At 42.0% G+C, this 27,608-nt stretch overlaps 1 protein-coding gene across 7 annotated transcripts in view; it reads left to right on the top strand.

Annotated features, from left to right (window-relative positions):
* Positions 1–25,620, top strand: part of herc2 (HECT and RLD domain containing E3 ubiquitin protein ligase 2) — a 186,992-nt gene extending 161,372 nt beyond the window's left edge. For all 7 annotated transcript variants that reach the window (XM_067985782.1, XM_067985783.1, XM_067985786.1 and 4 more), the window contains 14 exons: positions 450–627; positions 1,700–1,861; positions 4,183–4,274; positions 5,747–5,886; positions 8,559–8,746; positions 9,173–9,370; positions 10,088–10,171; positions 13,255–13,396; positions 15,172–15,366; positions 18,293–18,405; positions 19,951–20,141; positions 21,432–21,537; positions 22,693–22,905; positions 24,455–25,620. In XM_067985782.1, the coding sequence (XP_067841883.1) occupies positions 450–627; positions 1,700–1,861; positions 4,183–4,274; positions 5,747–5,886; positions 8,559–8,746; positions 9,173–9,370; positions 10,088–10,171; positions 13,255–13,396; positions 15,172–15,366; positions 18,293–18,405; positions 19,951–20,141; positions 21,432–21,537; positions 22,693–22,905; positions 24,455–24,727 (2,275 nt within the window). In that variant the 3' untranslated portion in view covers positions 24,728–25,620. The remainder of the gene's footprint in view (positions 1–449; positions 628–1,699; positions 1,862–4,182; positions 4,275–5,746; positions 5,887–8,558; positions 8,747–9,172; positions 9,371–10,087; positions 10,172–13,254; positions 13,397–15,171; positions 15,367–18,292; positions 18,406–19,950; positions 20,142–21,431; positions 21,538–22,692; positions 22,906–24,454) is intronic.
* Positions 25,621–27,608: the final 1,988 nt, after the last annotated feature.

The following is a 27,608-nucleotide window of genomic DNA, read 5'->3' on the forward strand; positions in this document are numbered from 1 at the left end:
CATGCCTTTTAAAATAAGCTGTTTTTTTTTATTTTAAATATTTTAGTTTCTTTCTGTCTTCTAAGTTGGCTGTTGCCATGCAACAAGTCAGGCAGGTGGGACAGTCTCATTAGAACGGTCTTCACTGCAACCACTGTTTGTAATGCTGCTTGGTTGACTGATGGGTAAGCTGGTCCATATTGGTGGTACTTTCTTCACATTAAAATGGAACACCTTGTTTTCATGATGTGGTTCATCAAGTATCCCAGCTGACGGCCAAGTAAATCCAGCTGACTAAAATTGACAGATTTGGCTGATAGGCTGATCGAGCTTTCAAATTTTTGACCTTCATGGTTGAGAGCAAGTGTTACTAAGTAACTGTTTTAATATTCTGATTTCAAGTAACTTTGTGAGATGCTCAGTAGAGAAGTTGTTTGTTTGATTTGATTTTTGCCTTTTCCCTCTTTCAGTCCTTGTGACCGCCCTCGTGTTATTGAATCACTGCGTGGTATAGAAGTGATTGATGTTGCTGCTGGAGGAGCACATAGTGCTTGCATTACTGCAGCAGGAGAGCTTTACACCTGGGGCAAGGGCAGATATGGAAGACTAGGACATGGGGACAGTGAAGATCAGCTGAAGCCAAAATTGGTGAGTACTACTGATGTATTGATTGAAACCTAAAAGCTCCTCACTGCTTGTCCATTCTGTCCACTAGAACATTATCTGGAGCAGATTGAGAAGAATATCTGCCCCTAATGACAGTTCTTCTAGATTCAATTAGATTTCCTACATTACAACAGTGACCACACTTCAAAAGTACTTCATTGGCTGTGAAGTGCTTTGGGATGTCCTGAGGTCGTGAAGGGTTCTATATAAATGCAAGTCCTTTCCTTTTCCTTTTAGAGAGCCAGGTTGGCTAGACGTTCATTAACAATGGTTCTAGAGTAGTGCAGACCTATCTGGTTCAGGTATGAGATTGGGGACTCTTATCAAGGGTTGACTTGGTTCTGAGTTTCTATTGTCAGATGTGTTACCTTGGAGCCACCTTAACATGAAAAAGACTCTGCTTACTTCTACCCCTGCCCTTGCCAAGGATGGTGGTCACTGGCTAACAGCTGACCAGAATGAGTTTGCACCCTCTACTAGTTAGATAGCTGGTACCAGCAACTCCGAATGAGAGGCATGGCGAGCCATAAAATGTGAGTGCATTTACACCACCCTTTTGACTACAGCATGGACACACCATACCCCATTGGGGAATGGTTTCTCCAGTTGGAGTTGCATGTATTTCATGATGCCCTTGCACTAACCATGGACAAAGCAGAACTCATACTCCTACAAGACGTATTATCAAACTTATCAATGGGATCTTGAAGCAGTACTTTCTTACTGATTTGGGGACAGTCTCATATGTGATTTTATTTTTACATTTCTCATTTTGCTAACCTGCAACCACCAAAATGGAAACACCTGCAAGAATGAGTACTTGCTTGTAGGGCAGATTGATAACTCAGTCATCAGATACACCAGCCAGACTTCTTTTCTGTGTGATGTTGCTCAGGTGGCTTACAGAAGATGAACCTGCCTGTATTGTTGTTCTGAGTACCACAACCATAATCAGCCATGTTCAATTGATTGATATTGTGCCGTGGCCTCTGTTGAGGATGCTGCTGTGCAAAGTTGTTATCCATCTAAATTTGAAGTTGTGCTTGCTTCTCAGGTGGAAGCACTGCAGGGTTACAGGGTCATAGATGTTGCGTGTGGAAGTGGAGATGCACAGACTCTTTGTTTGACTGACGATGACATTGTCTGGTCCTGGGGAGATGGAGATTATGGAAAACTTGGAAGAGGAGGAAGCGACGGCTGTAAAGTTCCAATGAAGGTACACGGAGTTTTTAAACTAAAGGTTTATCCATAGTTCAGATAAATATACATAAATCTGGTATTATATTTTTTATCTTGGCTCTTTTTTCACTTATGTTGCTGATGTGTAGGCTATATATATTCAGATTAACATTTTATTTTGACCCTTATATTTACTGCAAATGAAAACTTTGGGGGCAACAGTTCTGTATCAAAGTGAGGACAAAATGATTTTTTTTAAACATGTAGTTAATTCAGAATATTCTTCAAATATATTCCATATATTTCCTTAATTCGGTTTTAAAGTCCATATTAGAAATGAACAGAAAATGTTGTAACACTTCCCGATATTTTGAAAGTTTCAAAGAATAAACAGTCCTCAAAATCAAGAAGTCTCCTCAGTTTAGCACCTGAGAAGCTGTGTTACAATTATGTTGTTTGTACAGGATCTTCATTTTTCTGTGGTATAAAAGTTCTAGCATTTCACTGTATAATTTAGTTAAAGTTTCTTCCTCCATACCTGTGACCCTTCCCTGTTCCTAGCTTGAATCAGTATCTCATGGTTCTATACTTCGTGGCAATCTTGAACATATTATCAGGGTTCAATTTATCTATTCCCTTAAGAACATTTGAATAATAGCTCCTATGAGCCTACTGCTCTACAGAGCTCCCAAGCTCTTCAGCCTCTCCTCGTAGCTTAGGCTCCTTAAACTAGTTATCAGTTTAGTTGTCCTTTTCTGCACTGCCTCCAATGCCTGGATATTCTTGCTGTAGCATGGTGAGCAGAATTGTACACAGTACACCAGGTCCATACCAGTGTCTTGTATATCACCTGCTGGAATTTGTACTCTTCAGGAAAGATTTAAGCTTTCTTAGCATAGATGTGGCCTAGCAAGTGGCCGTCACCAAAAGTGTAAGAAAAATTTGTTTTCAAATCTCCCAGCTCCACAGCACTCCAACAGACCGCCCTGAACCCGCGATCAGTCCCCCTCACGTCCTCCCTGCTTCCTTTCTCTGGATTTATGAGACTTACCCGCTGGTAATCTAGGAATCTGAAATCCTCCAATCCATTAATTTTTTTTTTAGCCATGCATTGACATGTCTAATGTACTTCTCCTTAATTTGTGTAGCACATGGTAGTTGAGATTGCTACCCTTGAGGTCTTGCACTTTAGTGTAGGGTCTAACTCTTCAAGTGTCCAAGATCTCCTACTCTTCTCCTTGTCATTGGTTCCAGCATGAACCACAACTGCTGGTTGGTTTCTCTCCCCTTTCGAAGGTTTTTTCCACCCACTCTGCTTTATTTTCGCACCTGAAAGCCAACACAACATTTGTGACGCCTGAGCACCTTTGCAAGACAGGGTATCTGTACCCCTAATTATAGAATCCTCCACAACTACCACTCTGCTATTTTCATGTATGCTGTCTCTCTCTCTCCCTCCGTGCGGCTAACCCTTTGCTTCATGGCGCCATAATGTTTCTATTCATTACCTTATTACCTGTGCCTCCATCCTTGTCCTCATCATTAGTATTGAGAACTGTATACCTCTTGGACAAGTCCATATGCCCAATTTCCCTATACTAGCTCCTTCAGTTTTCTTCCCTTCCCCCTCCCTCACCTCCCTGTGTGGATGGTGACCCACTTGCCTTGTACTGCAGGATGATCACCTTCTGAATGGTCTTCTAGAAACCTTTTCTCCCCATATATGTTGCAGAATGTAGCCAGCTAACCCTCGAGCTCAGCATTCCTCTGCTCAAGCAACACACTTCATATATATGTAGTTCTTCTGGAAACTTTACAAATCCAGGATGTTCCGCTTCATACTTGCTGCAAAAAATCACTAGCCTAGGCCTTGATCCTGTTGTTGCTGCACTCCTAACTTCTCTACAACTTAATAATTAATTAGAATTTATTCTCCCTTATCTGTCTTGTCTTTCAGATTCAGCCCTCTGTCATAATGTCAGTTCAGACTAGTCTCAATTCCTTAACTTATCTCAGCAAAAACTATTCTAACCCAGAATTTCACTCAGTCAGGCTCTTGATTATTTAATCCAAGACTAAGAACTTGGATGAAATAAAACCACAATGTACTCTTGAGGTCCTGGCACAAAGCAAGAATCTAAAAATGTTCATTCTTAATTACCTGGAGACCGATTTTCTAGTGTGCTCTGTATTGGCTTTGACTGCCCTCTGCTGTTTGGTTTCAAGTCTGTATAACACATTATTTGTTTTAAATTCAAGCTTTCATTACATTTACAGACCAGATAAGTAGACTGTTAATAGATTTGGCAACTTTTGGGATTATTCCTGCTTATATATCTCATTATTTTCCTCAAATAGATTGATTCCCTAACTGGGCTTGGTGTGGTTAAAGTCGAATGTGGATCACAATTTTCTGTGGCCTTAACTAAATCTGGATCTGTTTATACTTGGTAAGTATACATCTTTTACAGTCTGTAATTCTCACATTCAGCTGCTTTAATCAGTTCTCATAGACCTGAAGAATATTTGTGTGCATGATAAGATCGAGAAATTTTTTTTTAACCTTCTGCTTGGTTTTAGTAATCTTAAGTTCCCTTGCTGTTTGCCTTAAAGACTCAATAAATTGAAAGTCAGTAGCAGGTGATCAGCATCCATTTTAGTAATAACAACTTGCATTTATGTAGCGCCTTTTAATGTAGAAAAAGGTCTCGAGGTGCTTCACAGAGGCGTAAATTTAAAAAATGAAAACTGAGCCAAAGGAAATATTAGGAGGGGTGACCAAAGCGTGGTCAAAAAGGTGGGTTTTAAGGAGGGTCTTAAAGGAATAGAAGGAGGTGGAGGAGTTTAGGGAGAGAATTAGAGTGTGGAGCCTAGGTGGCTGAAGGCAAGGCACTAATGACAGGGTGAAACGAGGTGGTGGGGGGGGGGGGAGGGGAGAGAGAGAAATGCAGGCGGGAAGATTGTAGAGCTGGAGGAGGCTATAGAGATAGGGAGGATGAGGCCATGAATGGATTTAAATATGAGGGTTAGAATTTTAAATGTAGGCCAGTGAGGATGGGTGAGTGGGTAACAGGTTTTGCATGAGTTGAAGTTTACAGATGAAGGACAGGAGGTAAGCCAGGAGAGCATTGGATTTGTTGAGTCCGGAAGTGATGACTGTATGGATAAGGGTTTTATCAGCAAATTGGCTGAGTCGGAACAGAAGAGGTTGATATTATGGAGGTGGAAGTAGGTGGTCTTTGCGATGGAGAGGATATGGGGTGGGAAGCTCAGCTCTGGATCAAATAGGTGCTGAGGTTCCAAACAGTCTGAGACAGTTTATCAGATCAGTTCTGCCCTATTTCCTCCCACTCCCCCAGGCACCCTTCCTCTGTTGCAACATAGTGCATTACCACCGTCAAGACCATGCCAGGTTTGAGTGATGAGCAATCTAAGATGGAAATCTGACTCCTAATTGAGAAGTGAGCATCTTGCCCTTTATGCTGCTGATCAGAATAAATGCTTGCAGTTTCATGCAATCCTGGCCAATATTTATCCCTCAACCAACATCACTAAAACAGATTTTCTGGTCATTATTGCATTGCTGTTTGTGGGACCTTGCTGTGTGCAATTTGGCTGCTGCGTTTCCTACATTACAACAATGACTACACTTCAAAAGTACTTCATTGGCTGCAAAGCACTTTGAGATGTCCTGAGGTCGTGAAAGGGGCTATATAAATGCAAGTCTTTTTCTTTCATACTGCTCCACACAGTGTGGCATCTATCCATTTCATTTCATTTAATTTACTTTCTTTACGATGTGCTTACAGAGCCAGCAGGGTGGTATTGGCTAGTCCAACCTATTGCTAAAAATTTAGCAGTGCAATTATTTTAAAACTTCCAAGTTCTTAATCATATACTGTGGAATTATTTGTTTTTACAGGGGCAAAGGTGACTACCATAGGTTGGGCCATGGTTCTGATGACCATGTTAGGAGGCCTCGGCAAGTCCAGGGTTTACAAGGGAAGAAGGTGATTGCAATTGCAACCGGATCGTTGCACTGTGTGTGCTGCACTGAGGATGGTAAGACTTGTAGTATTTTATAGGATTTGCGGGACCTTTCTGTGTGCAAATTGATGTAGACCTTCTTTAACTACTGCACCCATGGGCGTTTGACACACAGTTTTAATCACAAGATTGACTATCAGCTATAATTTACTGTCAGCGGTGTTATTATATGTCTGTGTAAGTTCTTACTTTACGGTCAGGTCTTTAATCAAAAAGACTTGAAGTGGTTTGCTCAAAGTACAAAGGTTTTATTAAGATTTACAATACATGATATAGTGCAATTATAACATGCTAAGTAAGACGCTAAACAATACAACCTGACAAAAGAACAAGGCTTCTCATTGATCGGACCCGAATGATCCTGCGATATCGAGCGGTCCAGTTGCTCTGAGAATATTCTAATAACTACATGTTACACTGTTACCTACAATCACACAGTAAAATCAGCAGTATCCCGAACAACCTTGACGTTCACAAGTCAATCAATTACTCTGTAGGTCAAACACCATCTGCTGACTCTTCACATTCTATGACCAGATAGTAACGCTTCCCATCCCATCATGTTTACAAACATAGAAAGTACTCGGAGACATGGCGTCTCATAACTTGATCAACCAAGGACATTTTAGTCAACAAATTTGGAGCAATGTCAGATACATTCAAAACAAGTCCCTAACAAAGACCTTCATGAAAAATTACTGGAACTAACATATCCCACTGATGAGCGTAGCATGGTGTATCCTTGTTAGGCTCACATGTCCATACCAACCTTATCTCACAGCTTGGTAACGCAATACATTCATTTGCGCACCCAGCTTTTTATACATTGAGGATCTTACACAAAGCGTTATATTAGCAATTACAATAAGAATTAACTGAATAAAAATTCGAACTTGAGAGAATTCTAGCCCAGGGATGTTGTCCTACACTACACACTGTCTCCCACCAGTTATGTTCCCATAACTGTCCTATATCCCTTTCGACGGCCGTATTTCCTTGTTGTAGATCAATTAGACGTTGCTTAGATGTGACCAAGTATAGTTTTAAGACTCAGTGCTGGAATCGGATGTCCAAACTGTATACCCGCCTTCTCGGCGCTGATCTGTAATGTTGGTTAATGTCTCTTTTAAAATAATGCAGAGAAATTTGATTCAAAGGTGTTACGCATTCGTATGATATTATCAGTGGCAATAATTCCCAGGCTGCTCTATGTCAAACATTTTGTGCCTTATTTGTTAACTGGGCTGAACCTCTTTCTGTGGTTACCCATCTTTAATTTACCTAATCAGGGATAGAAGCAAGTGCACCAATTTGTTCATATTAGTAATAAGAGGGATTTTTTTCTTGAGTGACTGAAGAACAAGAAGTTGTGAAAAAAATTTATGTGGGGAATTTTGATTAGGGAATCAGAGGTCAGTTTGGGAGGAGTGGGAAAGGAGGTCACAACAAAAAGACAAATTTGACTTCATGTTCATTACTGATTTTTTTTTTTAAAAGGGGATTCCAACTAATTCTTTGTATCTGGTTTAACTATTTTTGAAATTTATACTTGTAAAAATATATATACCGATTATAAAATTGAAGGTGATGGCAATGGTCTTAGTCTTTATAAAGTGATTGTTTATATGAATTAATGGAAATCAAATATAAAGTGTTTTTTCAGTGCAAATGTATTATTTGATTAGGGATGAAGAGTGCAGTGCACATTTAAACTCCAAATATAACGTGCACCATTAAATTATGGAGCTAGGGCAAAATTTACCTCTATGACTTTATATTAGGTGTCAGTCTTGGCCCAGTGATGACACTCTTACCTCTGAGTCTGAAGCTTGTGGGTCCAAGCACCATTTTAGAGAGTAGAGCACATAATTTAGGCTGACATTTCAGTTCAATACTGCTACATTGTCATTTGGACAAGACGTTAAACTGAGGCCCCATCTGCCTGCTCAGGTGGACATTAAAGAGCCAATGTCACTTTTCGAAGAGGGGCAGGGGAGTTTTCCTGGTCCCCTGGCCAACATGTGTCCCTCAACCAATGCCACGAAAAACAGATTTCCAGGCCATTAATCTCATTGCTATTTGTGGGACCTTTCTGTGTGCAAATTGGCTGCCATATTTGCTTACATTGCAACAGTGACTAAGTTCCAAAAGTACTTCATTGGCTGTGAAGCAGTTGGGATATTCTGAGAATGTGAAAGGCGCTATATAAATGAATGTTCTTTGATTAAAAAGAAAATATTTTCAGTCTGTGCTGGGTTAGCTGATTTCAGCGTGGTGGTAGGGCCAGTACAGTTTGTCTCAGCATCCTTGGGTTAGGGCAGGGAATCAGACCACCATTCCCTGTACTACTTATGTGGGTGGATGGTGGGTGAGAAAGGATTGGACTTGGTGGTCTTTCCCCTCTTTTCCCCCACCCCATTAAATAACCTGCTGTCACTCACGGCCCAGGCTCACGCATCAACAGTGGCCAATTGGGCAAGGTAATGAAGGGCACTCATCACCTATAGGTTGGTATGCCAGCAAAGGAGTCTGTATTTTCAGGAGAGGAGGATAAAGAAGAAAATTAGGTGGTGGGGGTTGTGGTGGGGAAGGAAAGTGCAAATATACTGCATATCCCCTGACCCAAAGATTATATCATGTAAAAATTGACTTCTGTAATAAGTTTTCTTTTTCTTTTCCTAACACAGGAGAAGTTTACACATGGGGAGACAACGATGAAGGGCAGCTTGGAGATGGAACCACCAATGCCATTCAGCGGCCCCGCTTGGTTGCTGCACTACAGGGTAAAAAGATAAATCGTGTTGCATGTGGTTCGGCCCACACCCTAGCCTGGTCTACCAGCAAGCCTGCCAATGCAGGCAAGCTTCCATCACAGGTGAGTTAATCGTATTGACAGGTAATTGAAAGCTTCCTTGTAGGTCAGATCTACAGCAGAACAGGTTAATGTGTCGATAAGGTGTCCTGTGAAGTGACGGGGCTCCATGCCTGATATTCCTCATCTGCGAAGTTCCCAAGCTCGGTCAGAATTATCTAGGCAAACGTAAAATTGAGGTGAATGTGTTTAGTAGGAAAAAGGAAGGAAAAACTAAAAGATAATTAACTCTTGTTGCTGTGCTCACCACACTCTTACAGCCTGGTCATCAATTGGAGTCTCAGACTTGGCAGCAAGTCAGCCCTTCTTGATCAGGCGGTGGGTTTTGACATTGGTAGTATTACTTGGAGACAGAAAGTGTTGGGAAAATAGGCTTCTTCTTTTAAAAACCTAATTTGTAAATCTGTTAATATTTCTTGTGTATTTAAGATTCCAATGGAATACAACTACCTCCAGGAAATCCCAATAATCTCATTGCGAAATAGATTGTTACTACTGCATCATATTTCCGAACTCTTCTGTCCCTGTATTCCAATGTTTGATTTGGAAGGCCGACTTGATGAAACCGGCCAAGGCCCATCAGTTGGACTCGATACTTTACGTGGAATATTAATATCACAGGGCAAGGTAAGACCTTGTGCTTACAGTGGGCTTAGCTTTTGTGAAATAGCCGCCTTCATCAAATGGCACGTGCATTGTAAAATAATGAAGAGGGCGTAAGGAGAATTCAGCAGCAGCTCCACCTTCCCTTTTCACTATTTCAATCTGTATCAATTTCAGCACTGGCAGAGGCCGTGGGGAAGTATTTTCTTGCAGTGGTTAATAACGGAATAATGGCATTTGCTGAAAAGTTAAGCAGGGGATCTCACAGCCGAAAGGTTTTTGAGAGGGTAAATAGTGAAAGATTGTTTCCACTGGTTAACAAATCGATAACAAGAGGGGTAGAGGTTAATGATTCTCACTAGAAGACCAAAGGGGAAAGTTAGAAGAAATTTTTTTCACATAATTATTAGAACAGGGAATGCTTTACTACAAGTGACTTTTGAGGCAGAGACTGTAACATCATTTAAAACAGAATTAGATAAGTACTTGAAAAGGATGAAGATAAGAGGATATGGAGGAATGAGCAGGGAAATAGGATTGGAGATAAAGCTCCAGTTGAAGAACTAGCACAGGCACAATGAGTGAAATTATGTCTTTTTAGTGCTTAGATTCTATGATTTCAGTAGTAACAATTTTTGACTTTTTAATCAGATTATCCTGCTTGCTTTTTTTTTAAGAGGAGTTCACTGATAGCAGTTGGTTGTCTAGCAGTGTCCTAACCACTTCACCATTTTATTGCAGGAAGCTGCTTTTCGCAAGGTAGTCCAGGCAACAATGGTACGAGATCGACAGCATGGGCCTGTTGTGGAGCTTAACAGAATCCAGGTACAATCATGCCCAGTAAAACTTTAAAACAGGAAGCTCGACCTTTCTAGCAACTATTCTTGATGTTTATACCTTGAGGTTATTTGAGCAATACATTTGGGCAATAGCACATGATTAAGTTTAATAGGATTCCAGTTTTTCTTTGCTGTCTTTGTTACCTCTAGACTGGACTATTCCTGGCTGGCCTCCCATCTTCCACCCTCCATAAACTTGAGCTCATCCAAACCTCTGCTACCCATATCCTAACTTGTACCAAGTTCCATTCTCCCTTCACCCCTGTGCTTGCTGACCTACATTGTCTCCCGGTCCGGGAACGCGTTGATTTTAAAATTCTCATCCCTGTTTTCAAATCCCTCCATGGCCTCGCCCTTCCCTACCTCTGTAACCTCCTCCAGCCCTACAACTCTGAGATCTCTATGCCCCTCCAATTCTTGACTCTTGCGCATCTCCGATTTTAATCGCTCCACCATTGGTGGCTGTGCCTTCAGCTGCCTAGGCTCTCAGCTCTGAAATTCCCTCCCTGGACCTTTCCGTTTCTTTACCTCTCTCCTTTTAAGACGCTCCTAAAAACCTGCCTCTTTGACCGAGCTTTTTGTCACCTGACCTAATATCTCCTTATGTGGCTCGGTGTCAAATTTTGTTTGGAAACGCCTTAGGACGTTTTACTATATTAAAGGTGCTATATAAATGTAAGTTGTTGACTCCCAATTTAACTTGAATTTTGTAGTTGGATAACATTTTGACAAATAACTTTTGTTTTTAAATGAGTTTCGACCTGAATCTAGTAGAACATCTGATTCCTTCCTTGCATTTAAGAACAAACATTACTTGCACTGAATTCACCTTTTGACTTGAATTGCTGAGGACAGTCACTTTTCCATTTGTGTTTTGCTACTGCTGTTTCGGAAATCCATTTTTTCAAGTCAGTAAGATGTTCAGCTTTTAGTTAAGATATAGAATGTTTTTAACTGAGAAACATAGTTAAAGGGCCAAGAACCATAGTACAGGACAATGCCCAAGGTTGATAAAAGTTGGAGACATGTCAAGAAGTAGTGATCAGGTGATATCAAGCTTGGGTTTTAAGCTTGTAGATTGTAGGAGGAAGGGAAGACTGAGGTTGGTAAAGTAGTTCCACTGCTTTGAGGACCTGGGACGCAATGAGTTAGAGTAGAAGACAACTGGGAATGACTGGATTTAAGGAGAAGGAAGAGCATGTAGGGAGGTGTTTATTTAAGTGCAAGAGAGAAGAGCAGCAATGATCATAGTAGTATCAGTAGAATGGTTGTGACAAGAGGGTGGAAGAGAATGGATGGAGGCTGGAGAAGGATTGCCTGTTAGATAAACATTTTTTTGAATCCTGTCCTAAAGAGCAAGAAAGCTATTTGAAGAGTTTTTCTTGATATGGGAGCAGTATTGAAGTCTTGGATGACTTAGACTCTGCAGAGACTCTGCTGATCATTATGACATTGTTATATAGTTTAGTTCCTGCTAATCCACTGCTGGAAACGCTCAGTGCTGCAGTGCTGGTTAGATTCTTCTGTATACTTTCTCAATTTATCACTGTTTGCTTTATTACCTTTTCACGTGTAATTCCACTTCTCTTGCACTTAACGTGACGCTGCATAATAAGAAAAGATTAATCATTTGAGGAAAAGTTATCAAATGTAACTTAGCTAATAGTTGGTTTTAGGAAGTAATTCTTCGCTCCCTTAAGTCCAAGGGCTGGAGATTTGAGAGTACCTGGTGTTCATCCATTGCCAGATCTGGCTGAACCACATGAAGCACTATCGCACCTTGCTCTCCTCTGCTTAAAGCACTTACTACTCCAGGATCATCTTGGATAACTTCTGGTTCCTTTTCTTTACTACCAATTGTCGTCTTAAACCCCTCACCCCTGCCTCCTCTGCTACCTATATGCTATCCTGCACCAAATCCTGCTTGCCCATCGCCCCCGTGATTGCTGACCTCCATTGGCTCCCGGTCCCCCAAGGCCGCAAATTTAAAATTCTCATCTTTATGTCCAGGCCCCTCCAGGGCCTCGCCCCTCTCTATCTCTAAAACCTTCAATCCCTCTGAGATCTCTGCGTTGCTCCAACTCTAGCATCTGAAATCCCTTCACCCCACCATTGGCCTTCAGCCATCTAGACAATAAGCTCTGGAATTCCCTTCCTAAACCCCTCTACCTCTCCACCTCCCTCTCCTCATTTAATATCCTCTGAAAACCCATCTCTTTGCCCAAGCTTTTATTTATCCCTCCTAATATCATCTTAGGCTTGGTGTTGATTTTTGTCTGATTACACTTCTGGGACATTTTTTTGACAATAAAGGCACCATGTTGAAGCAAGTTGACGTTCAAACTACTTGAACTTTCCCCTGACAGTTTCATATCAGCACAGCATAATTTATATTACAACACTAATATTTATAGAGCACTCCACATGTAGATGTACATCTCAGAACAAGTGGGAGAGGTGGGCAATAAGCAGGGAGTGAAGCAGTTGAGGGAGCAGATCCTAGAGGTATGGTTAAAGAGATAGAATACAGGTAGGCAATTGAAAGCAGAGAGAAAGGGGAAGTGGTTTTGGATCAGAGTTTCAGAGGGCAAGAATGTAGTGGCTGAAAGATTATCCTCTGATGGAGTGGAAACAATCAATAACGCAGTGTCTGAGCAGTGTAAGTCATTACATGAGACTGAAGAAGTTTCCCAAATTGGATGCAATAAGGCCAGAGAGTAATCTTGAACTCAATTCACTAGAGCACAAGGAGATAGTTGAACTTAGTGCGGGCAGGGGTAATGGATGTGTGGCGGAGGACTCTGACTGCAGAGTTCTCGACTGGCTGAAGGTAGTGAAGAGTGCAGGCAAATGACTGGTGAGGAGAACATTGCAGAAACTGATCCTCAAGATGAAGATGATTTGGGTGATGGATTCAGTGGTGGTGGATGTGAGGTAGGGGTGGAACTAGGCAGTCTTCCTAACTTGCCTCCTGGTATTTGAACCCTTCACCTGCATTTTGAAATGCATGGCTACTTACACTTCAGACTACTTTCTGCATTGATACTTAAACTTTACCTTCGTCTTCAGGTCAAACGCTCCAGAAGTAAAGGAGGATTGGCAGGTCCTGATGGCACAAAGTCTGTTTTTGGTCAGATGTGTGCTAAGACGAGCTCTCTAAGTCCTGATAGCTTGTTGCTACCTCACCGTGTCTGGAAAGTCAAGTTTGTCGGTATGTTTAATAATTGCAACTAAACCTTATGCATGTTTTTTTTAAAAAATGTAATGTTTTTCCCTCCATTATTTACTTTGACTTTGTTTTTAAACTTCTGTTTTTATAATCTTCTGATGTTGATTAATCAGAAGATATATCCCAACTCAGTGAGAGTCCAAGAGGGTGACTGTAACTTACCATATTCTTTTGATACTCCTGGATAGGTGCAGTTTGACAGTTAGTGCCCACATAGATTTGTGCACTCAACTAACTTACATTTAGATCCATTTTGAATTTTGAATTTCATGTTATCTTACATTTAAAACCACCGTCTTAATTGCATTTTTTTTTTGGCATACAGGGTCCGTGAACCTCACATCTTAGTGCTTGACAGTGCAGTTTTATTTTTCCTGTCCTAAAGGCATGACTCATGCTGATTATGATTTCATGGAACTTCTGGTACTTTACCCAAGTGCCCAACCTCCATGTGTCAGCATTCACTGTGAGAGTGGGTAGACTATTCATTGGAAGGCATCACGCACAAGCCTAATCTTGACCTCGCCTAATGTTCATATGTGTACTTTCTAGCACAAGTTACTGGATTGTAATCTGGGTGAGTATCCAGACTGATGGACAGGTCCCTCCACCTCCCCTTTTATTTCACTCCTTGGTCCAAAGTGATTGAGGCTATTTGCAGCACACTAATTGCCTTCCCAGCTGAGATCAACTAACTCAGCACAGACCAGGATCGAACCTGGAACCTTCCTGACCTGTGGCTTAGTACAGCACTGAGTGGTACAACCTGAGCCTTTTAGGGAGTTGGATGGAGGAATTGTAAGAGCACATCTCTCTGCCAAAAATTGTGTCAGAATTCCACTATTCTCAGAATATCAGGTAAAGTTTTGGCATGTATCAAATTTCTTCCATTCTACATTGATGGAAGAAAAGAAATTTGCCACTCAAGGTAGTTTCCTTTGGGAATTAAATTTTAGTTAAATTCATCATTTATTGAGCTGGGGCTGTGAAGTACATCTCATTATATTATCGTCTCGCTGATTAGGAACCACCAAATAAAGTTGGAGCCCAATCTCCCTGTGACTGTCTTGTGAGCCTCTATGCATAGCCTTTCTCTCAATGCCATCTGTACAGTAGCTATGCGGAGTTACATATGTGCTTTCACTGAGCATTACTGTAGTCACCTCAAGGCAATTGAGAGCTTCAGTGTAGCTAGGTCTTAACGTTCCCATCTAATTTTTTGTGTGTGTGCTACTTCAGCATAGTTCACATGTACACAGCGGATGAATAAATGAGGAAGAATTTTAATTTACTTCAAGTTGGTGTGGTCTTTCTCTGTTCTTTTTTTTCTCAGATGAAGCTCCTTTCTTTCCTGTCTGCCAGTTCTCTTTCTGATTGAGTGAAACCCGGAGCTTTCTCATTGACTAACATTGTGTTTTACTTTCTCATTGACTTATCTATCTGTGTTTTCCGCTGCCTTCTCTAGTCCAAGATCTGAGATGTGCCTCTTGTGTACAGGGGTGGGGAAGAGCACTGACTCAGATGGTCATGCGTGGCACAAGGCTCCTAAACTGACAGCATCCCTGGATGTTTTTCCCCATTGAATGATAAGAATATTCAGTTATATGTAGAGGTTGAGTGATGTGCGTCATCACTGATGTCTCCCATTTGGCATGCAAAATTTCTCAAACATGAAATGTTTGCACCCCTGCAAGGAATTTGTATATTGGAAGTTGAAGAACAATTATCTGACTGAAACCTGTTGTCCCTTTGTCCAGGTGAGTCTGTAGATGATTGTGGTGGAGGTTACAGCGAATCAATTGCGGAGATGTGTGAAGAGCTCCAAAATGGTTTGACGCCATTGTTGATTGTTACCCCAAATGGAAGGGATGAATCTGGAGCCAACCGGGACTGCTTTCTATTGAATCCTGCTGCCAAATCGCTGCTCCACATGAACATGTTCAGATTTCTAGGTATGTGGATTATTAGTACGGCTTTGTGTTTTCAGTTTTTTTTTAAACTTGGAGGTAGAAAGTTGAAGTATAAAGGCGCAATATAAAATACATACATGTATGTATAAATAAATAAATAAAATTCTAAAATATAGTTTCCCTAATAGGCTCATGAGTAAATGCATCATACAGACCAGAAAGATTGCATGTTTGATTCTCTCTCTGTTCTCAGCTAATTGATTTCAGCTGAGGCAAATGATAGTGGCATTACAATTGATATCAGCCTTCAGGGCTACGTCAAGGAAAATCAGTGCGAGTTACCACTCCTGATCGCTATCCACTGTTGCTGCAAATATGCATGTGTTGGGCGAGGATGGGATGGGGCAGCCTCGTGGATGAATAGCCTGTCAACACTCACCATCAAGAATGGCTACATGCACAAAGGAAGAAACACGTGCATTTATATAGTGCCTTTCACGACCTCAGAACGTCCCAAAGCGATTTATAGCCAATGAAGTACTTTGAAGTGTAGTCACGGTCGTAATGTAGGAAACGCGGCAGCCAATTTGTGCACAGCAAGCTCCCACAAACAGCAATGAGATAATGACCGGATAATCTGTTTTCATGCTGCTGGTTGAGGAATAAATATGGGCATGAGCATCGGGGCAAACTCCTCTGCTCTTAGTGCTATGGGATCTTTTACGTCCACCTGAGAGGGCAGATAGGGCCTTGGTTTAACGCCTCATCCGAAAGATGGCACCTCTGACAGTGCAGCACGCCCGTAATGCACTAGTGCCAGATTAGATTTGATGGTGACTGGTGCTGTTTCCCATTGGACTATACTCCATGACCTGAAGAAAGTTGGATAAAGTAGGGAAAGAAAAGAATGACTACTTCCATTTAATGGTTAAGTTTCTTCCCTGTTATGATCTTAACATCTGATTCATGGACGAGATTTGGCAAAGGGCCAACTACTAATGCAGCTAATAGTGCTTTGGACTGGCATGGATCCAGAGGTGTCCGAGCTAGGAGAAGTTAGTATTGGTCAAGTACACCGCAGTAACCAGCTGATACTAAAATTTCTTGAATTGACTTGGGACCCCTCTGGATCAGCTTTCGATTTGCACATTAGTGAATGATACACTGGGCAGCCCTCATATCCCCTTTAATTGATCACCTGACTTGGGTCCTTAAATGACAGATCTGCACTAGAGGAAGAAATTGGTCATGAAATTGAAGCAGTCTTTCAGTTAGGAAATGAGTATTAAATTTTCTTTATTTTAAATAGTATGCATTCGACAATACTTCAAACTGGGAGTACTTCGCTCTCCTTTCTGGGGTGTATAACGGGTGGCCAATCCACTATTGCCAGTTTTCCGCTTGGTGGTGAAAGTTCAAATCTACCCTGTTGGCTCCATTCAGAGGGATAGGACTGGAATCGGGCAAGGGCAGTCCCATAAAGCTGGGCATTGGAGGAAGATGGCATTATCCACTGTGCTGCAGGGAGGTCTAGGATCAAGAAGAAGGATAACACACTATGGTCAAAATAAACCGAGGAAGTCATTTGTGACTTTGGTCAGGGCTGTGATTAGGGAAGATGCCGGAATGGAAGGATTCGAACGTGAAGTTTCGAGAGAAATGGGAAAGTAGCTGGGAGGTTAGAATTGGGGTGGGAGTTGGAGAGAACTAATTAGTCAGTGGTTGGTTTTTTGAGGAGGAGGTGATGACAACAGTTTTAAAAGGGACAGAGAGGACAGTGCCTGAGGAAAGGGAATCATTAGCATTGGCAGCAATCATGGATGCCAGGAGGGGAAGTTGAGTGGAGAGGGGAAGTTGAGTGGGGAGGGGATCAAGGGGGCAGGAGGTGGATCTCATGGAGAAAATGTGAGGGGAGATTGGGGAGAAACTGCAGTGATGGGGGATCAGGGCTAGAATGGGTAGGGGACTGGGGGAGGTCAGGAAAGTCAGAAGGGGAGGTAGCAGCAGAACCAACTGCATGAATGGTCTCAATCTCGAACTAAGAAATCCATGAGCTGTCTGCATATCTGTGGAGAAAAGGAGCCTCTTGCCCTCAAATGATCTTGGCGGTTTGGCTGAAAAGAGCGCAACATGGGAATGCTTGATGTGGTTGAGTCAGATCTGATGATGGATGAACAATCTGGATGTGTACCAAGTATGTTCAAGTTTCAAGAGGCCCTCTGATTTGAGGGAATGAAGATTTGCGCTATATTGGGGGACTAGTAGAGCTGGAAATGATGAGAGATTTGGAGGGAACAAAGACATCAAAGGCAGAGGTGAGAGAACAGTTAAGTAGCAGGATGTCAAGGTGGGTGGAGGGTCGGAGAAGACGTAGTTGGGAGTTTGAGACTGAATTAATGAAGGAACTGGGGCAGTTTTTTATCCCCCCCACAAACAGAATATGACTGAAAGAGAAATTCGGTGTACATCCCTTGAACGGAAAACGATTGGTAGAAGAAGAGTCGGGAGACCTTGACTGATGTGGAGAAGAATAATTATGCCAGAGGAAAATGTGAAACTGGACAATAGTACGGCCAGTCTTTGAAGATCAAGCAAGATGGTGGAATCTAATTATAGCTTTATCTGTCACCAGCCAGGAAAAAGATGAATAACAAATTGAAAATACATAAAATATAGAGTAACTTTTAACCTCTTGGGAACCTAAAGACTCTTGATTTATTCAAAATCAGAGTTACTTCAGTTTGCTTTTAATTTTTAATGATCTGCCAGAAGGTGAGCACTGAAATTTGCAGAGTGGAACTAGAGCAATGTAGGATCCAAGATTTGCTGCAGACATGCCACACCATATGGAAAGTTTCAGTGGAACACATCTCAAAGGGGTGCTTTCTTGCCGTGCATGATCCGTTCATAGGTTTCACCTCTAATAAAGAATTTATCTTGAAATGTTCCATTTGTGCTCTCTTGTTAGGTGTGCTTTTGGGTATTGCTATACGTACTGGCAGTCCTCTGAGTCTCAATTTGGCTGAGCCTGTCTGGAAGCAACTGGCAGGAATGAATCTAACAATTGCTGATCTGAGTGAGGTAAATTCTGACTTCTCTTCCTATACCTTTAACCCTTGCGTCTAATATATAAATTATGAAGACACATTACAAACATTTTATTTTTGGCTCAAATTAGAATGCTGTAACATTTATGTATAAATATTATAAATGAAACAATATTCCCTTCTCAAAAAAATCAACCCTTGACCTCTCTGTCCTTGAGAACTACCACCCCATCTCCAACCTTCCTTTCACCTCAAGTGCTTGAATGTTTTGTCATCTCCCAAATCCTTCTCCCGCAACTCCATGTTTGAATCTCTCCAATCAGGTTTCCGCCCCTGTCACAGAACAGAAACAGCTCTAATTAAAGCCATAAAAGACATCCTATGTGACTGACCGTGATACACCATCACTCCTCATTCTTCTCGATCTTTCTGCAGCCTTTGACATAGTACAGTACACCATCCTCCTCCAATACCTCTCCCCTGTTGTTTAGCTCAGTGGACTGCCCTCGCTTGGTTTCGCTCTTATCTGCCTAGCTGTAGCTAGAGCATCTCCAGCAATGGCTTCACTTCCCGTCCCCACAGTGTTACCTCTTGAGTCCACCAAGAATCTTTCCTTGGCCCCCCTCCTCTTGATCATCTACATGCCGCCCCTTGATTAAATCATCTGCAGACATGAGATCAAGTTCCGTATGTATGCTGATGACACCCAGCTCTACCTCACCACCACCACCACCACCACTATCAACCCCTCCACTACATCGGTGTTGTCAGACTCTAGTCCTAGATGAGCTGCGATTTCCTCCAATTAAACATCGGAAAGACTGAAGCCATGGTCTTTGCTCTCGCCACTAAATTTATAGCCTTGCTATCAATTCCATCCCCCTCCCCGGCCATTGTCTCAGGTTGAACCAGACTGTTTTTAACCTTGATGTCCTATTTGACCTAGAGCTGAGCTGATCCCATTTCCTCTCCATCACAAAGACCGCCTGCTTCCACCTCTAACATTGCCCATCTCTGCCCCGTCTCCGTCATTTCCAGACTCCACTATTTCAATGCTCTCCTGGCCAGCCTGTCACACTCCATCCCCCCACCCCCCCCCATAAACTTCAGCTCATCTAAAACGCTGCTGCCCATATACTTTCCCACACGAAGTCCCACTCACTGACCTACATTGACTCTCAGTCCCCAAATGTCTCAAACTTAAAATTCTCATCTTGTGTTAAATACCTACATTACCGCTGCCATCCCTATCTCTAACGTTTTCCAGTTCTGCAGTCCTCTGAGAACTCTTTGTTCTTCCAACTCGGGCCCCACCATTGGTGTGCCATGCCTTCACCTCTCTCTCCGCCTTTAAGACTCTCTTTAAAACCCCTATCTATGACCAAGCTTTCAGTCACCCCTCCTACCATCTCCTTTTTTGGCTCTGTGTCGATTCTTTTCTGATTATGCTTGTGTGAAACTCCTTGGGTTTTTTTTTTACATTAAAGGTGCTGTATAAATGCAGGTTGTTGTTGTTTTAATGTTCTGGATGAATTTTTTTTTTAAAAATTGATTATTTAGCCCATGTGCTTATACTTAGGTTGACAAAGATTTTATTCCTGGGCTCATGTACATCAGAGATAATGAAGCTACGGCTGAGGAGTTTGAGGCCATGGCTTTGCCCTTCACTGTGCCAAATGCGAGTGGTCAAGATATTCAGCTAAGCTCCAAGCACTCGCATATTACATTGGAGAATAGGGCTGAGTATGTTAGGCTGGCCATAAACTACAGGTAAAGTGAATCATTCAGTATCTTTGTCTTTCCACAGACGTATCTCACCAGGAAAAGCAGTTAAAATGTGATTAGAATATGAAATGGGCCTAAAATATACCACTGTGGGAAATATTTATTTACTGCTCAACCCAATTTCTTATGTATGAGAGTGGGACAGTTTAATGTGTAGAGAAACATCACGAGGGATTTAGGGAGTCCTTTTTCAATACAGTGTGTAACTGCATATTCCTCTGATCACCCCCACATAGGAATTGCTAGAGGAGAAAAGACCCAATGTCCATCTGGTTTGCCTTCTCTCATCCTGGTAGTTGTATGATATATGATAATGGAGTTGTTGACTAATCATAGCAATCAATCTCCATCAATTAGTCTACAACAGACCCAGAATTGACATGAGGAAAACTCAAGTCACCTTTTTCCTCCCACGCATGTTACACTTACCATGCCCCCCAAAAAAATTTCTGAATCTCCTATCTGGTGATAATTTGGGCCCTGAAATTTTGTTGTGGCATACTAGTGTAGGAGCACTTAACTCTGCACAAATGGCAGAGAAGAATTTCAGGCAAAATGTGGTGTTTAAAATTCTTGCTGCATGCCTGTGAGCTGATGTTTTGGATCAGTGTGTGCTCAGAAGTAGTGATTAGCGAATGGTAGCTGTCGTCTTCACCAATTTTCTCCCTTCCTCTCTTCACTGGCATAACTTTCCATGAGTGCTGCTCACAACTTTAGTACCTTGCCTAAATATCCATTATTCACTTTTTAATTCATTCACAGGATGTGGGTGTCACTGGCAAGGCCAGCATTTTATTGCCCATCCCTAATTGCCCATGAGAAGGTGGTGGTGAGCTGCATTCTTGAACCATTGCAGTCCGTGTGGTGAAGGTACTCCTACATGTGCACTTTGGCAAATGTCAGCAGGCAGTTTGACTGTGGGAGGTGTCAAGCTGAGCCCAGTCCTGTATATTTAGCAGAGATCACTGGATAGTGATCAGGTGCGACAGCCCTGGCTGTTTTTTGTTCTGGGCTCTCTTGACCCAAGATGCTGAGGCCAATTGTATTGCCTGTATGAGATCAGCTAACTCAATACAGCTGGCATGATCTTGGTTTATGTGGCTACTTCTTGGCTTACCCAGTTATAGATGGCGTTCTACAGTATCGTAGTCATGGATGATCACTGCATCGTGAGGTGTTGCTATTACATTATTTTGAGTTCCTAAAGCTATGCTTAATAAACAGTTGTGGTAAAAGTACTTTTAAAAAAAATTTAGTGTGCTTTGTCTGTTACAGGCTGCATGAATTTGATGAGCAAGTTGCTGCTGTCCGGGAGGGTATGGCTCGAGTAGTCCCTGTGCCTCTTCTTTCTCTCTTCACTGGCTACGAACTGGAAACAATGGTAAATTGTTTCTTCTGTCAGACTCGAAACTGAAAGTTCTCTTTTGCATGATTACTTTAAATATAAAGGATGGCATTATTTTAATTATTGCTGGTTGACGATTCATTTTTAAATAAAGTGTTGAATTGGTACAGATGTCAAACTTCTATCTCTGAGGTTTGTACTTGAAAGTCTAATGCACTCATTTGCTTCCTGATTATATGTAATATGTGTTTAGGTGTTAGGTTTTCAAATGGGGGCTACTAGTTTGAATCAGTTGGAAACAGGGATCCATGGTTCAAATTCCCTTGCCACCAAAATGTTCCTGCACCAGTAATTCCATGAAGGGACTCACCTTAACATGGCCCATGTGCGGCCTAACCAGTGGTCATGAAAGGGACCCCTGGAGGCCGGCACCAAAAAGCTACGTTTGTTAATAAATACTTAACTGAATGTGGAGCTCCCACCTCCACTACAGTACCGGAACCCGTTGCCGACTCCCGCTTGGCTCCCTCCTGATTGCCTCTCCCACCCTCCCCACGACCTAACTGGGGGCCGCTGCCGGCAACGCAGTGGCCTGAAATCCAATGCTGATTTACCGGAGAGCTGCATAGGGATGCCCAGCGAGTGTCCGCAGCTCGACGGTCTAATTTAAACAAGGCCAGAGACCCAATATTGGGTGTGCCTCGGGCCGACCTGTTCCGGTGCAGGGATTATTCCCAGCGCCCAGTTCACGCGGCAGGCCAGCATGAACCAATTTCTAGGCCATGGACTTGCCTTGTGGTTGGCCTTTGAGTTGGTTGTGGGCAACATTTGACCTGATAGGTCCAGCCTTTAGGGCTAATAGATCGTGACCAGCTTTGTGATGAACGTAACGTCTCAATCCCTTTCCAGTTGCTGTGTGTGAAATTGGATTATTCTGCAGATTGGCAGGAACACAAATCCATGGTCTCTTTAATTGAAAGTGTTTGAAGGTCCAGGATCTCCAGCAGTAGTTTGTTTTTTGAAGCAAAAAGTTTTTCAAATAATTTAAATTATGTTTTTTGTAGTTAGTGGTAAAACGGCAATATTAAGTTTTGCACTGCTTGCGATTTCAATAGTAAAGTATTAAGCTCGGGAAAAGATTGGATGTGAACTCAACTGAATACCCTGCTCATTGTAGTATCGCTCTTGCAGGTATGCGGAAGTCCCGATATACCACTTCATCTTTTAAAGTCTGTTGCCACATACAAAGGAATAGAACCGACTGCTCCGTTAATTCAGTGGTTCTGGGAGGTGATGGAATCCTTCTCTAATACCGAGCGCTCCCTATTCCTGCGTTTTGTGTGGGGAAGGACACGGCTCCCTAGGACAATTGCGGACTTCAGAGGGCGGGATTTTGTTATTCAGGTAACGCCAATAGATAAAAATACAATGATAAGGTAGTTGCATAATGCACCAGAGGTACTTGAGCTTCCTAATTCCTTCCAAAAATATACATCAAAATGAATACTTAGACCACATTAGGTTATACAGAGTCTTCTGTGAAATGTGAAAGTAAAGGTTGGGAAACTGGAGATTGTCACAGAAGATTACAGCACTGGCTGGCCAAAAGGCTCGACAAGCTTTTCTAATGAATATGCAGAGCAGGAAGATCCCAGGTCTGTGCTATCCTAGCCAGACCGGTAACAGCAGCACTATAATTGACCTCATTACTCCTTGGTTAGGATTAGGGGGAAGGGAAACCGGCCAGGATTCGTACATTAGAAAGGATAAAGAGACGAGAAACCAGATTGAACCCTCGTGTGGAGGAGATGAGCCATGAGGAAGCATCAGAGAAGCTTAAAGTTTTTCAGTCCAGAGAAAATGTGTTGAGGGGGTAGGAACCTCATAGAAGTATTTAAATATTAAATCGTATAGGTACGGTAAACTCAGAACATTGTATCAGTGATCCAAGGAAGCAGAACACGAGGACAATAATAGAAATGACCGAAAACATTTTGCTCGGTTCCTTTACACAATTTCTTTAGTCGGAGTGAGAAATGTTTGGAATAATCTACCAGACAAGTTAGTAGAGGCAAAAATGTTTGGTTTGTTTACAGTTCGCAGTTAGGTGCTACAATGGGGAGTTAGGGTGCTAAAGGAATGAGCTTGGATGAGCTGAATGGCTTTTCTTTGACTTTGATATTCTGTTTAACTTGCTGAAAGTGCACGTACGTGTTTTGTATAAAATAACCTTGGCTGTGATGCAAATAAAAACAGAAAGTGCTGGAGAAGCTCAACAAATCAGGCAGCATCTGTGGCGAAAGAAACTGAGTTAAAGTTTCAGGTCGAAGACCTTTCGTCAGAACTGGAAGATGTTAAGAGTTAAAGTTTTTAAGCAAGTCCAGAGCCAGGGGGAGGGAGCGGAGGAAAGAACACAGGGAAGGTCTGTGATAGGGTAGAGGGCATGAGTGATTTCACTTTAATCACTCCTGCCCTCTACCCTATCACAGATCTTCCCTTTTGTTCTTTCCTCCTTCCCCCGGCTCTGTACTTGCTCAAAAACTTTAACTCTTAACATCTTCCAGTTCTGACGAAAGGTCTTTGACCTGAAACGTTAACTCTGTTTCTTTTTCCACAGATGCTGCCTCACTTGCTGAGCTTCTCCAGCATTTTCTGTGTTTATTTCAGATTTCCAGCATCCACAATATTTTGGTTTTGACTTGGCTGTGATGCTACCCCCACTGGCACTCACCAACCAGGTGCTCTCACGAAGAATGGCTACTTGGGTAACGTAGAGGGAGGACTGCCACTGTTTAGGGGCTGTGCCTCAGCATGAATCTTCTCTTTAAGGGAAGGAGGACCCAGGAGAGAAGACTGGAGGAAACAGAAACCTGAATGGCCTTAAATAGGATTTGTTGGGTTAGGTTGTTATGGTTTGATCATTAACAGTGACTCCATTTAATTTTTGCGGCAGGTGCTCGATAAGTACAACCCTCCAGACCACTTCCTTCCTGAATCGTACACTTGTTTCTTCTTGCTGAAATTGCCCAGATACTCGTGTAAACAGGTGCTCGAAGAAAAGCTGAAATACGCTATTCATTTCTGCAAATCAATCGACACAGATGATTATGCTCGTATTGCACTAACTGGAGAGCCGGCCGCTGATGACAGCAGTGACGACTCCGATAATGAGGACGCAGACTCTTTTGCATCTGATTCCACACAGGACTACTTAACAGGCCATTAAAGGAAAAAAAAAAGAAATTAGAACTTGAGATCAAGCAACATCTTTTTGGGTGTACTTCCGGGGTAACAACATCTTCGAAATATGCTGCAGGAATTTAGATTCTCTTCAAAGAACAAAGGTGGATTCAGATGGTAGAATAATGTGGAAAATTTACAGAGTTCTCAGAACCGCAGTGGACAAATGTAATTATTTATTGCTTACAGTAGCCGACTAATACTTTAGAGCCAATGTGTAATTTAGAATATGGTACTGTATCCCTCACAAACTCTGATGCATATGCTTTGTTTGGTGAGGTTTTACTTTTGTTTCACAATGCTGCACAACCATAGACACAGAATTAGATTTGAGTACCTCTTTGTGTTTACTGATGTTTTTTTTAAATGTCTTTTAGTCCAGAGGTAATATAGTGACATGAAGTGACATGAAGACCCTCGATGAGTCTTTTAAGCCCTTTCACTGTGGTAGGGTGCAATGCTAAGTTGTTTGGAGGCTCAAAATAATTGTTGTGTTACGTGCATTTTTTCCCTGCTGTATTTTGAGATAATGTGCAACAACTGAAATAGTATTATAAATACTATGTATGCTTACTTTATTAGCAGTGTTTGTTTATATGACTGAACATTTTGAATGTTGTATCATTTAAAGTTCGATATTCTTAAAACAATAACAACACATTACAAGTTGTCTCAACCCTATCACTTATGGTCTTTTTCTTTTGAAGTTTTAAAATTCTGCTAAATGTGCACAGATTAACTCCACTGTAAGGTATGAAGGCAGTCATTCTACTTACATTGACAAATGTACATAATTTGATATTGTGCCATGTATACACATAAGGTAAGGTCTTTCATTTTCTTGTGAATAAAACATTGGTTTAAATGACTTAAGTTAAATCGATCCCAATTCTTAATTTATTATGCTCCACATACTGTTAATAGTGCCACTATGAAAATCACCGGCATGGCTTCCAAATTTAGTTTTCCTATGTACAGGAACAGGAGTTGGCCATTTTGTTCATCAAGCCTGCTGTTCCATTTCGATAGCCATGCAATTCGATCTAGGTGTCAGCTGTGGCTCAGTGGTAGCACTCTCACCTCTGAGTCACAAGGTTGTGGGTTCAAGTCCCACTCCAGAAGATATGAGCATATAATCTAGGCTGACACTCCAGTGCAGCACTGAGGGAGTATTGGCCAAAATATATCCCTCAACCAACATCACTAAAAACAGATTATCTGGTAATTATCACGTTGCTGTTCGTGGGACCTTGGTATATGCAAATTGGCTGCTGCGTTTCCTGTGTTACAACAGTAACTACACTTCAAGAAGTACTTCATTGGCTGCAAAGTGCTTTGGGATGTCATGAAAGGAGCAATATAAATCCAATTCATGCTCTTTTTATCTTTTTAATTCTAACATATTGCCCAATTTCCATTTTCCTTAATACTCTGACTTCCCAAATACTGAGCTTTTTAAACACCTCAATGCATTTTGAATCTGTGGCCTTCTGGGACAGTGTGTTCCACAATTTCACAACCCTTTGTGTAAAAATGTTTTTTTCTGGATGTGTTTCTAACCAGTTTGGCTCTGTTCCCTTTTAACCAATTCCATCCCCCTCCCCGACAGCCTCTTCAGGACGAACCTGGCAGTGCAAAACCTTAATGCCTGTTCAACCCAGAGCTGAGCTTCAAACAGCTAATCCTATCCATCACCAAGATCACTTGCTTCTACCTCTGCAATATTGCCTGCCTCTGTCCCTAGCTCACCCCCCACTGTTGCTGAAAGCCTTATTCCAAACCCTTTTCACCTCTAGGCTTGATTTCTCCATTGTCCTCCCTACTGGCCTCCCATTCTCCACCCTCTTTAAACTCTGACTTATCCAAATCTCACCAAGTTCTGCTTGCCATCACTCCTGTCCTCGCTGATCTGCATTAGTTTCCTCTCCCCCTACCCACTATATTTAAGACCTTGCCCCATCCTATTGCTGTGACCTCCTCCAGCCTTGTATCCACTCTCGCACCCTTTGGTCCTCGACCGTGGCCTTTTGTGCTCGACCGTGGCCTCCTTTGTCCTGCCACTGGCCACAGAGGCTTCAGCTGTCTTGGCTCTACTCTGGAACTCCCTGTCTAAAGTTGTCGCTCTCTCTTTAACAACCTCTCCTAGCCGATCTTTATGATCAAGCTGTCGTTCACCACTCTAACTCTCGCACCATGGCTTAGCATCTATTCCTTTATTCCTTTTCTTTTTTTCTCTACTTTTCCCCCTCCCCCTCTCCCTATGTAAAGCACCTAGGAACGGTTTTCAAGTTAAATATAAATTCACAGAATCGATCATAGAATCATACAGCACAGGAGGCCATAAGAAATGTTGGTCAAGGGATTTGGGTGTCCTTGTACATGAATCACAGAAAGTTAACATGCAGGTACAGCAAGCAGTTAGAAAGGCAAATGGTATAGGATCATAGGAACAGGAGCAGGCCATTCAGCCCCTCGTGCTGCTCTGCCATTTGATAAGATCATGGCTGATCTGTGATCTAACTCCATATACCTGCCTTTGGCCCATATCCCTTAATACCTTTGATTGCCAAAAAGCTATCTATCTCAGATTTAAATTTAGCTAGTATCAATTGCAGTTTGCGGAAGAGAGTTCCAAACTTCTACCACCCTTTGTGTGTAGAAATGTTTTCTAATCTCGCTCCTGAAAGGTCTGGCTCTGATTTTTAGACTGTGCCCCCTACTCCTAGAATCCCCAACCAGCGGAAATAGTTCCTCTCTATCCACCCTATCCGTTCTCCTTAATATCTTATAAACTTTGATAAGATCGCCCCTTAACCTTCGAAACTCCAGAGAATACAACCCCAATTTGTGTAATCTCTCCTTGTAAA

This window comes from Heptranchias perlo, chromosome 6, assembly GCF_035084215.1.
Source record: "Heptranchias perlo isolate sHepPer1 chromosome 6, sHepPer1.hap1, whole genome shotgun sequence".
Lineage (NCBI taxonomy): Eukaryota > Metazoa > Chordata > Chondrichthyes > Hexanchiformes > Hexanchidae > Heptranchias > Heptranchias perlo.